The sequence below is a fragment of the Nomascus leucogenys genome, chromosome 22a (assembly GCF_006542625.1).
Source record: "Nomascus leucogenys isolate Asia chromosome 22a, Asia_NLE_v1, whole genome shotgun sequence".
In the NCBI taxonomy this organism is placed as follows: domain Eukaryota; kingdom Metazoa; phylum Chordata; class Mammalia; order Primates; family Hylobatidae; genus Nomascus; species Nomascus leucogenys.
Window position 1 is genome coordinate 17317243 of NC_044402.1, and position 13009 is coordinate 17330251.

The 13009-nt window shown below is 40.3% G+C and overlaps 1 protein-coding gene across 1 annotated transcript in view; it reads left to right on the plus strand.

The window, feature by feature from the left end:
* The window catches only part of PTPN21 (protein tyrosine phosphatase non-receptor type 21), an 88843-nt gene extending 76205 nt beyond the window's left edge, over positions 1–12638 (plus strand). The window contains exons 14-19 of the mRNA XM_030802431.1: positions 4624–4761; positions 5952–6173; positions 8347–8475; positions 8665–8899; positions 9320–9480; positions 10131–12638. Coding sequence (XP_030658291.1) covers positions 4624–4761; positions 5952–6173; positions 8347–8475; positions 8665–8899; positions 9320–9480; positions 10131–10259 — 1014 coding nt within the window. The 3' untranslated portion in view covers positions 10260–12638. The remainder of the gene's footprint in view (positions 1–4623; positions 4762–5951; positions 6174–8346; positions 8476–8664; positions 8900–9319; positions 9481–10130) is intronic.
* Positions 12639–13009: the final 371 nt, after the last annotated feature.

The following is a 13009-nucleotide window of genomic DNA, read 5'->3' on the forward strand; positions in this document are numbered from 1 at the left end:
AAAGATGAATTCAACTGAGAATCTAAGGAAAGTCCCTCGCAGAAGATGCAGTTCTTTAATATTCAGCCTAATAAATAAATATGAATTAAGCACTTTTTACCCACTTTGAAGCAAAATATAAAAAAGCATAATAGCATCATCTCTAGCTGCCATCCTTGGAGCATTTGCCATGGGCCAAGCATTTCCTCTACTTTTGTGGCCTATTTACAGTAAGCCTATTGTTATTGCCTGTTTTACAGATGAAGAAACAGATTTAGATATTAACTAACTTTTCGAAGGTCACATGACTAGTGAGTGACTGAATTGGAATTTTAAACTCATACTTAGCAGCCCATTCTGTTATCATCTACATTGTAGACGTATGTTCTGCATTGAAGTATACTGTATATGTTTTATTAAGTCATAATTGCTTGTTGAAGCCTTGCTAGTCTGTCTTTCACTGAAACTTTTAAACTCAGTCCTCAACCTGGGACTAAGCATTTGCGGCCTTGTCATGAAGCGTGTCCACCGAAGTGATTTTGTTGCAGTGCTCAGGCTTCCAGCTCTTCCTGGCCCACATCTCCACTCCTCATGCCCTGCACTTGAGCCAGGCTAACTTGATTAGGGCCTCCATCCTATCTCCCATTGGCTTCCAGTGTCCTGGCAACTAGGGTTCTCCTCCCCCCATCGTTGCTAAACTGCAAACTCAGACAGGAGGGCTCATCTCAAGTGTGGTTCTGGCCTAGTGTATGAGATCCTTTAAGATGCTGCAAACATCTTGCTGAACAGGAAAAAACCCACACTATTATAGTACTTATGAAAGAGACTAATGTACATAGACAAAAACTACTTAACAAAAAAAGTACCATAGATTTAAATTTGCTTTTTTTTTTTTTTTTGAGAAGAGTCTTGCTCTGTTGCCCAGGCTGGAGTACAGTGGTGCGATCTCAGCTCACTGCAACCTCTGCCTCCTGGGTTCAAGCGATTCCCCTGCCTCAGCCTCCTGAGTAGCTGGGACTACAGGTGTGTGCCACCATGCCAGCTAATTTTTTGTATTTTTAGTAGAAACGGGGTTTCACTGTGTTAGCCAGGATGGTCTCCCTCTCCTGACCTCGTGATCTGGCTGCCTCAGCCTCCCAAAGTGCTGGGATTACAGGTGTGAGCCACCACACCTGGCTTAAATTTGCTTTCTTTTAATAAGTTTTGGGTTTGAATTTTAAGTTGATTTTTAAATTTTTCACAAGTGTACAACATAACTCACATACCTGAACAGTAAAGGCTAATGCCTTCAGTGGACACAGATTTAAGAGTGTAGGGAGCAGTGATTCAGGGATAAGGTGTGGGTAGATTTTCCAAAGTAACTCTACTTGAATCCCTGAGCCAGCTGGACAGGGTCCTTTTATAGTTAACACCCTTCCCATTACATTGAGAACGGTCTGTTTGCATGTGTGACTCACGTACTTTCCCCAAATGCTATTTGAGTACAGCTCAGTACTCAGGCCTATTTTTATTCTGAATGGGGTCTGGTAGGTTCAGTTAAATCTGAGGACTTTGATCAGTTTGGTTCTCTTAAAAGAACTTTTCTCTCCCATTGACTTTTAAGACCATAATACTAGTAAAATTATGTGATTGGATTATGTTTTTGGTCCTTTTTGCTTAAAGGATTCTACTTAAAGAATGGGTATGGCAGCTGTGGTCACGAGGAAAGAGCAAAGGTCCTACGAGTTAAGAACGTTGGGGCTGAGTCTACAGCCTGCCATTTGTTAGTTCTCTGTGACCATGGTCAGGACCCTTCATGCGTCAGAACCTCAGCGTCCACATCAGATAACCTCAGATCATGAGGATGGTCATCCCTGCTCTGCCTGCTTCGTGGCATTATGTCCCACATGCAGTTAGGCATGAAAAAATGCCTCCTGAATTATATGATTCAGCATAACTGATTTTAACCAAAGATTTGCTTTTGTTTTGACACTGATTACCTTGTAAAAGAGGCAGCCATGTGACCTCAGACAAGCTATTTAATCTCTCTGTGACTCAGTTTTTACATTTGTAAATGAGAGGACCCGAGAGAGTTGTTGGGGGGATAAAAATGAGGTTCTGGCACATTGAAAGAGCTTAGTCCATATTAACGTTACTGTGAGGTGGCATCATACATTTAACTTAATGGCTTTCAAGAGTGGAAGAGGCCAATTCCCTATTGTACCCTCTGACCTTTCATAGTAACATGGGGTTGCCATTATCTTAATTGTTACAACAAATTCCCTAATGTGAATTAAGGTTATGGAGGTTTAGTATTAAAAACAGTGAAATAAACTGTAGACAAGTAGGAATGACTTTAGAATTCTCCACCCATCTCCACCTCCAGAGACCTGTTATCTTAAAGGCAGACTGGTTTGGGTGCTCATACATCTACATAAAGATTTTCTTTTTGTTGTACCCTTTAGTGCAGTGGTTCTCACATAAGAAATCACTGTGCAGGGTATGCATTAAAATCCTGTGCTTATATTCTAAGGGCTAATTAAGGCATATTCAAGGCTAGTTTTGACTACATACAACATTCTTCCAATACTGGCTTTTGAACTGACCTCACAGCCAATCAACTTTATCCAGCGTGTTCCAGTGTGGGATATTTTGAGTCATTTTCAGGCAGAGAAGTGCCAGATGTAGCTCATATTGACTGGCAAGAGCCGACTTAAATTTTCAGGAATCTTGTGAGCCAATTGATGTGACATTAACAGTTTGAAATTGCCTGTGAGTATTTACACCATGGATATGGGCAAACACCAATCAAAACTTCCTTCCAAGAGCCAGTTGTTAAATATTACCAGCACATCACTGTTTTCTGCATGTTAGAATCATTAAATTTCAGCCTAAGCAGGAACTTTTTAGTCTGTATCCCTGTGTCTGGGTGTATCTGTCTCTTTCTGTCTAGGTGAGGCTTACAGAGGAAAAGTGACTTGCCTGAAAGAAGTTGGTCAGTTAGAGGCCAGATGTGAACCCAGGCCTCTGCTGTTTCTAGTCTAGACTGCATTATGTGGGGAGTTCATGATCAAATATTAATTATAAAATTAAAAATTAATCCACTTAGCTTTTTGAGTTAGGTACCAATCATAGTCTGCAATTACAGCAGCAATCTTTTAGGATTTTTTTCCTCTCTTACCAAGATGCCTTTTCCATCTGTTCTTGCGCCATTATCCTGGGGCTTCATGGCCTGTTACAGGCTGAGAGAGCTGGAATAACACTGATTTTGTTTACAGGGCAGAACCATTTTTTTCCAATCGGGGCTACTCATTATATTGATGTCTTCCAAGGAAGTGTAGTATATCCAATGAAACTTAGTGTTCTTTTTTGAGACTGGGTCTCACTCTGCCCCCAGGCTGGAGTGCAGTGGCACGATCTCAGCTCACTGTAATCTCCACCTCCCGGGTTCAAGCCATTCTCCTGCCACAGCCACGCGAGTAGCTAGGATTACAGGCATGCGCCACCACACCCAGCTAATTTTTGTATTTTTAGTAGAGATGGGGTTTCACCATATTGGCCAGGATGGTCTCAATCTCCTGAGCTCATGATCCGCTCGCCTCGGCCTCCCAAAGTGCTAGGATTACAGGCGTGAGCTCCCGCACCTGGTCAACTTAGTGTTCTTATGCTTATTATTCTCAGAGAGGAAAATCATGCTCTAATAATAACTTTAGGAAACACTTGATTTCAGGAGACAAGATTTTGTTGATGCTTTCTCTTCTGTCCTGTCCTCCTGGTGTCATGATGGAGATTTTAGCCCTGTTTTATTTTCCTTGTTTAAAAATGTAGCCGTTCTGAGAGGTAGCATGATCTAACCGGGGTCATCTAAGTCTGCACTAGAGCGCAGAGTAGCATATGAGGAGGGAGCTTCAACATACAAAGGGGGCTGCTGCAGAAAGCATTTAATTTTTTCAGAATGACTTAAAGAATTTATATATTTTAAAAATTATAAAAGCTGGCCAGGCATGGTGGTACACGCCAGTAATCTCAAGCACTTTGGGAGGCCAACACAGGAGGATTGCTTAAGTTCAGGAGTTTGAGACCAGCCTGGGCAACATAGTGAAACCCCATCTCTACAAAACACATGAAAGATTAGTTGGGCATGGTGGCACGTGCTGGTAGTCCCAGGTACTCGGGAGGTTCAGGTGGGATTGCTTGAGACTGGAGGTTGAGGCTGCAGTGAGCTATGATGGTGCCCCTGCATTCCATCCAGCCTGGGTGACAGAGTGAGACCCTCAAAAAAAAAATTTATAAAAGCTTATTATAGTCAAGTGATTGCATTTAAAGCTTTTTTTTTGGACTTCAGCTGATTTTTTACGTCTGTCTGGTTTTAAAAGGAATGCAGTCTGCCTGGAGCCTCACCTTTCATTACCACAGAACTTTGTAACCAATCGTGTTTCAAAACCTTCTATCTGGAAGACTTTATCAGGGCTTTGGCCTTGAAAGGAATGTCTTCCTACTAATGTTTGTTAAACAAGTGGTGTGTGAAGGAGTGTAATCTTTCTGGGTTTACTGGCAAAGGAGAACGCTCCCTCTGTGTGTTCCTGGTCTTCAGTGCATTGAAACTTCTTTTCACAGGGGTTGTATTTGTGTATATTTCATATATACACATAAATACTTTTACAGGGAATGAAAAAGACTCGAGTAGATGCAAAAAAAATTGGTCCTCTTAAACTGGCTGCCCTAAATGGACTCTCCCTATCTCGAGTGCCTCTGCCTGATGAAGGAAAGGAAGTGGCTACCAGAGCAACGAATGATGAAAGGGTATGTATGGGACACACAGGGCTTTGTGCCTTCTCTGGAACAACGGGTAAATACTACGCAAATGCCTTCATGAGATTTTGGTGAATTTTCTAACACAATTTAATAATAAATGAGTGTTAAGGAATTTTGTAATATGAGCCTCAAAATTGGGGCAAATGTATAGCTAATGTCTTAATAGATAATTTCAGGTTTGAATGCTGATTTTTTGTTTGTTTGTTTCTCAGTGTTCTTTTTTACCTTCTCCTGGCCTTTTGGGGCAGTCTTGATTTTGATGGCCTTAAAGTGAGAAGAAATCTACAAAAATACAGGAGCATACATAGGAAAGGCAGCAGACACTGACTTCTATTATATTGAAAGTTTATCTCGAGAGTAGTTTCTCAATTTTTCAAAACTTCCTTTGTGCCTGAGGTGTATTTTCTGTGAGGTTTTATTACATCAAAATCAGATAGGTATACATTTGCTTTACAGCGGGATCCTGGAGGTAGTTTCCAATATTTCCTACTGCTTTAGTCTTTTATATATCGTATGATGTAAAATGGAAACATTTGTTCATAGCTGTTGGAACTCATTATCTGTCCCCTAGATTTACTGTTCCCCAGGAGAATTCCATCTATTAGGGGTCACAAAATTGACCACAGATCTAGAGAAAATGAATTCAACAAATTTCTTTAGGCCAATTTTCAACTTTAAACAAAAGTTTGCATTATATTTCTTACCAAAATGATTGTCTTTTGTTCTTTTAACTCTTGTTGTTGTGGCTTTTTAAAATTTTAACTTCGTTTTCACCTAGAATTTTGTTTTTGTTTTTGTTTTGGTTTTTTTGAGATAGGGTCTCACGGTTTACTGCAGCCTCAACCTCCTGGGCTCAAGCAATCCTCCTGCCTCATCCTCCCAAGTAGATGGGACCACAGGCATGCACCACCACACCCGGCTCGTTTTTTAATTTTTTGCAGAGATGGGGTCTCACTGTGTTTTTCAGGCTGGTCCTGAACTCCTACGCTCAAGTGATCCTCCCTCCTTGGCCTCCCAAAGTGCTGAGATTACAGGCATGAGACACCATGCCCAACCTAGAATTTTCAATATTATACAGTGCTAGATTTGAAGCAGAAAACAAGATTTCAAATATACAGTCAAAAGGTAGCCATGACATGTGGCCGTATTCATGTTATTCCACATATTCTGTTTTATAGTGCAAAATTCTGGAACAACGATTAGAACAAGGAATGGTATTCACAGAATATGAAAGAATTCTTAAGAAACGGCTAATTGATGGGGAGTGCTCAACAGCACGACTCCCTGAAAATGCAGAAAGAAATCGATTCCAAGATGTTCTTCCTTATGACGATGCGAGAGTGGAGTTGGTCCCAACTAAAGAAAACAACACTGGTTACATCAACGCATCACATATTAAGGTGAGAGGAACGCCTCAAGTAATAAACAGCACATGCAGTTTAAGTTACAAGAATGGTAAGAACTGTACTCATGTCTGTTTAGAATTCAGATATTTTAAAATTTATTTTTATTGTTTTAGATAAACACCCTAGTTTTGAACATTTGTGACAAACTGTACTACAAGCTGGGAAATCCACATACCAGTGCTAGATAAAAAGTGTCTATCAGACAGAGCCAAAGTCGTGTCTACTCTCCATGTGCAAAACCACTCTGCCCCCAACACTGTTACCAGGACTCAGGGCGCACTTATTTGTCCGGCTTTTTTTTCCTTTTGCCTTTTTTGAGATAGAGTCTTGCTCTGTCGCCCAGACTGGTGGAGTGCAGTGGTGTGATCATGGCTCCCTACAGCCTTGACCTTCTGTTGCCTGGCTTTAGAACTTTGTCCTAAATCGGAAGACCTCTTTTTAGCTCATAAATTCTTCTGGGAGCCACTGAATTGCTAGTTTTTCCTCATCACATACCGACATGCATTTTTATGTAACAAAAGTGTCTGGGCTTTTTGATGGTGTTCACAAAAGCTTTCAACTTACCAAGGTGCCATCTGTCCTCTTTACATACTCTTTATAATAATTTTTAAGGATCATTTTGTTCTTTGAAGAAGTGGTTTTTTCCTGGAACCAGTATAATGCCATTAAACTGGGTTAATGTTTATGGTGAGAGATAGGGGGTCCAGTTTTACTTTTCTGCTTATGGATATCCAGTTTTCCCAGCCCCATGTATTTAAGAGGCTGTCCTTCCCCAGTGTATGTTCTTGGCACCTTATCTGGGGTAATATCACTCCCATGAAAATGGACAAAATGATGATTCACAACACGTGATGGAATAAAGCCAGATGTTCCTTCTTCCTCATTGTACCCTTTGTTCATGCTGGCCACATTCAATTCTTTATTTTGGGAAGGAGAAATCTCATGGTGAGTGAATGAGTAAGTGTGGACAGGTGGTGGTTTTTTTCTTTAGTTTGCAAGTATTATTTGAGAAGAGAACAAGCTGACACCAAGGCTTTCTGGAGACTGGCAGTCTGCCTGTGAATGCCAGTACCCCTTGATGGCTTTTGGGAATCTATGCACATACTATTTTGTTTTTAAATATAATAACAGCATAATTTACTTATAAACCGAGCATTTCTTTGAAATAACTCATCCAGTCTCTCATGACTAGATGGATAAGAATGAATGATACTGTAGTTCTGTAGTGATATTTCAAAATCTTCAGCAGCCACTTGCAGAATAGAGGAAAGAATTTGATAGACCTGGGTCTGACTCCTAGATCTAAAATGAGGTGGGACCTCACTTTATAAGCTGTGTTGTGGAACCTCATGTCACTTATATGGAAATAAATAAATGATGACACCTACCCTGCCAGCTTCTAACTAGTCCCCTCCTCCTCCCTAGTGCTTATTCACTGTTATAACCTGGTACTCATCCACAGTGGCAGCCACTGGGTGCTCAGTGAGATGATGTGGAGCGGTGACTAGGGGACTGGCAGCCCTGAGTGAGAGTGCGTGTGGCACAAGGCTTGGCACTGGGTTTTACGTTTAGTGAGCGTTTGGAGACAGTTACTGTCGTCACTCAATATTGGTGAAGCCAAGATTTAACCCAGGTCTCTTAACTACAAATCTAGTAATTACTGTTGTATTAGACTGCTTTCAAGGAAGTTAAATCTTAAGTGGAAACTTAATATTATTGTGGAGAGTGACCTTGACTCAGAAGTTCAGAGGTGAGACTATCTTAAGTAGGAAGTTTTTTTTTTAAAGAAGAGGCACCATGGCTGCAATAACAGCTACTTATTGAGTTATGTGCCAGGTACCATAGATACTGACTCAGTCCTCACAACAACCCTATGACGGTAGGCAGTATTTTTATTTTATAAATGAAACTGAGATTCAGCAAGGTTAAGCAGGTTGCATAGATATTATGTATATTCACAGTACCTAAGTTTATAAAAATGTCAGTAATGCAAATTGTATTCAAAAGGGAAAAGATGAAAAGTCTTTCCTTATTCTGCTGAATAATCCAGTTTACTACTTTTTTACTTTTTTAAAAAAACTTTTTTAGTACTACCATGAATGCATGCATACATACCTATGTTTGTTATACACACACATCAATTTTTTTTAACCTTTTCTAATCCCAGGTCTCTGTCAGTGGAATCGAATGGGATTATATTGCCACACAGGGACCATTACAGAATACCTGTCAAGATTTTTGGCAGATGGTATGGGAACAGGGAATTGCAATTATAGCAATGGTGACAGCAGAAGAGGTAGGTACTCATTTCTCTTAAGTGATTTTCTCAGCCTCTGAAGAACAGTTAATGTTAATCATCTAGAATCCTGACCTGTGGAGAAGAAGGCAGGGGTAGGGTTGTGGTTCTGTTTCAGATGTGCCGTCTATGTGAGACAGGCATCCATTGCCGGATCTCGAGTCATTTAACCATGCTCATCTTTAACAGGAGGGTGGAAGGGAGAAGAGCTTTAGGTATTGGCCACGACTTGGTTCCAGGCACAACACTGTCACCTATGGAAGGTTTAAGATCACGACCCGGTTCCGCACAGACTCTGGCTGCTATGCCACCACGGGTCTGAAGATGAAGCACCTCCTTACCGGGCAAGAGAGGACCGTCTGGCACCTCCAATACACAGACTGGCCTGAACATGGCTGTCCAGAAGACCTCAAGGGATTTTTATGTGAGTGACTTTAACTTTGTTCCCAGGACAGCTGCCTCTGGAGCTGTTAAACAGAGAGGAACATTTATGTTTCTGAAATATTTCCTTTATGTTCTCTCATATAAGCTTCAGACTTGTTTTAACATAAAGAATACAAGTGTTTTGGGGAGGGTTAACAAGAGGTTTATAAGTTACGATTTGGTAGTGAGTAGAATCCACAGCTGACTCAGTATCTCCATTTCATTTTGTAGATCAGAAAGTGGGCAGAGGTAGTGACTTGCTCAGGGTCACACTGTCCCTTGGTGGTTGGGTTTGGTTCACTGGCAGCCAGTGCTCTTTATCTGCAGTCCTCTTAATCAGTGGAGAGAATATGAAGATTGAGTCGACAATGTGATACGCCTTGATCCTTGAGTACTTTTCTATTTCATTGATTTTCCACAGCATATCTTGAAGAGATCCAGTCTGTTCGACGCCATACAAATAGCACAAGTGATCCCCAAAGCCCCAACCCTCCATTGTTGGTCCACTGCAGTGCTGGTGTAGGAAGGACTGGTGTGGTGATTTTGTCGGAGATCATGATCGCCTGCCTGGAACACAATGAGGTGATGGCGCTTATGATCGCCTGGCCATTTTGGGTGGAAATAAGGCTGGGGAAGAGAGGGACATAGTGACTTAATAGCTCTTTTTGCGCACATTTCCTTGGACTGTGGTGGCCTCAAGATGTTACTAATGTTCCCTGCAAAAGGCAGTGTCTTCTTGGAGAGTCTCAGTACTAATTAGCATATTAAAGACTGAGAAGTCATACGATAAATAAAGCTGTTTAATTTTGTTTTACTTGCCCAGGGTTTTTCAAATTTGAGCTCAGAACTCTTTTTCTGTTTACATTTCAAGGATGATTCATGCTGCCCAGAGCCCTTGAGGGAAATAGCTAGATATTGATGGCACGTAGCACACTATGTTTTTGTAGAATCTTGGTATTTAGTGAGACATGGTAATTATGTCCAACCATACAAAGTCAGTGAGCTACACCTGGGCAATGTTGAAGAAATAGTCTACATGGACATTCTATTTATAGTTAAAACTAATCAGAAAATCAGAAGTAGCCAATCATGGCTTATTTTTAGAAGACGCTAAGGTGGAAAAGAGACTGTCCATCTCCTAACCAGGTTTCTGCCAGGACACTAGTGTCCTCCCATCCTTTCTGTCTCCCCAGGGGAACACATTATCTTCATTACCGTTTCTCTCAACCTAGGTGCTGGACATCCCGAGAGTGCTGGACATGCTGAGGCAACAGAGAATGATGCTGGTGCAGACTCTCTGCCAGTACACGTTTGTGTACAGAGTCCTCATCCAGTTCCTGAAAAGCTCCAGGCTCATCTAAGCTCCCACATTTCTTACGGGGCCAGTCATGTGAAGCGTTTACAGCTTAAAAAAAAAGCGCTTGCCTAACTCATACTTTCCCGTTGACACTTGATCCATGCAGCATGGCACTGGGACGTAAATGGCGCAGTCTGAATGGCGGCGCACTGAAGGAAACGTGCGAAGCACAGGCCGAAGAGGGGTTTCTAACCTGGGAAAGGTGCTCAAGGAGGACTTGGTTTCAAGGGCCTTGCCCTGTGCCGGTCTGTCCAGTTTGCAGTACTTGCACACATTTTGGAGATTGCATTTTCTAGACAATTCTCTATTTTACTGAAGCTATGCTGGGCAATTCTGGCAATCATTAAAGTGCATAGATTTCTATCTTAAACTAATTTTTGATAATGGAGTTTTTATTTTATGACAAATATTTAGGGATTTTCTAGTGAGAAACAACTTTGTGTAAGGATGATCCACAGATATGAGTTGCTCCTATATAACTTTGTATTTAAAAATCATGTTATTATCTTTTGTTATTTTTTAAAAACCTTGGGTACTTAATGGTTTAGTTACCAAACTGAAAACTATACTGAGAATCTATAAGTGTTATTTTGAAACATCAAAAGGATTTTTCTATCCAGAACATTTTTTATCCTAAAAATTCTATATAGTTGTACCTTCTCTATTTTTCAAATGAGAGCTCAACTCATTTAGATACTGAAATGAGTCAGTTAATGTAAAGTTGGGGATGAAGGCACATTATTTAAAATGTAAGAGAATAAGCATTATTTTTTCAGTATTATTCATAAATCTAAATGAATTTGATTTTATTGGTTGAAAATGAAGTGAAAAACAATTGCCTAGCGTGGTTTTAAGCACTTTTTTGTTAAAAACAAATCTGAGTTTTAATATATGTGTTGCTTTGTAGATGACACAGTAACAGTGGGCGCTGAGAAGTGTTTTGGGAGAGATGAAGGACTAAGAGTACGTAAGATGACTAGGACAAGAGTAGGTGGGGTGTGATGGTAAATGCAGGATGCCTTCGTCTTTACAAAAATGCAGTATTATCTATACTCAGACTGAGGTGCTGGGATGGCGAGCAGGGGCTTGGAGTCTGGGGGCTGACCCCACAGCACTGTCCCCAGGGAATTTAAGTCCTGTCACGGCCAGTGACTTACTCTGTTTCCTTGGGGCTTTTCCCACCTAAACCTGTATTGTTTCTTTTTCATAAATAAATTCAGCATTATAGTATCATTAAAAGAAGTCTTAAAGAGGCGTATTTTTCCTTTTGGTTGAAGGCAGGGAATAGTTAATAATAGTTTTCACCTCTTCTCCCAAAAAGTACAGTCCAAATTTGTGCACAGAGATTGCTGTGGTATTCAAGAGGTACTTGCATTTTAGCTCCTTAACTCCCTGGTCAGTGTTAGCTGTTTAGTGCCCCCTCACCCATCCCATTTAGGCACATCCCAATTGACAGAGCCAGGCTGAGTTAGTTACAGGGGGAAGAGTGTCATCTCTGGCCCAGATTAAGATGGCCTTGTCACAATGACCGCTGAGTAGGTATGGATGAATGGGATATTTAGCCGAGGAACCCTTTTCTTTTCCTTCTTTTTGGAGTCTCTTCTTAACAATGAAAAGCTTCCAAAATGTCAAATCTAGGGCTGTTTCCCAAATTACACTATTCTAGGCATCATTTTGATTCCCATGTCACTCCTTACCTCACTTCTTTGAGCACTACATGTATGTTCTCAGCCACGAGACAGGACTTCCTAAATAGTGTGTGCACCAGCCTAACTCTGCCTTACCGGGAAACCAACCACCTAAGAGGAAAACTCAGAAGATATTAATGAAAACTAATTGAAAGTACGCACACTTCTCATGTAGGAACAAAATTAAAATTTTACATTTTACAAAATTAAAAAATTACATTTTGTAGGAACAAAATGTAAATTTTGTAAATACAAAATTCTTTATTAAGTCAAGTCCTGTTTAAAGAACAATAGAACTAAGTGAAAATATTCAGAACAAGCTCCTTAGAAGAAAGGAGTAAGAACTTTTTACTGGGACTATTTCTCATCTCTAGAAAAAGTGCTTCTTCCCCTCCCCCTCCCTCTCCATGGCACGTTTTTATGAAAATGCTTTTCTATCCGGTTTAAACAGTTTGATGTAGCTCGTTGACAAGAACATACTGTAAAACAAATCTAATTAAAGAGTAATATATGGTCTATTTGTGTTCCTGTTGTAATAATTTGATAAGTAAACTTACAAGGGCAAAATTACTGTTTAAATCTATTACTCTTAAAATGTTGCATGTTTGACGTCGTTCCTAAGAGCCATGTATTTAAACTTTTAATTGCAGTTAGTGAATATGAAAGGATTTCTGAATAAAAATCTATCCACATTACTGAGCTTTGAAATAGTATGATTTTTCAAGAGCAAACTAGAACATTGAGGGTTCATAGGTTTGCCAAACTTACACAATGCTTCATGTATCTTAGTGTCTTTCAATACAAATTATCAAAATGTGCACTTCCACAAAATGTAGTTATAAACCAATGTTTTCCACTAATCAATTTTGGTATCTCTGGCATCAGTTTTCCTGATTAGTGGGGTCTTTTGATGAAATAGTTCAGTTGATAGTTTTGAGCACAGAAAATACTCATTTTATTTTCTACTTTTGAGATGGAGTCTTGCTCTATTGCCCAGGCTACAGTGCAGTGGCACGATCTCGGCTTACTGCAACCTCTGCCTCCTGGATTCGAGTGATTCTCCTGT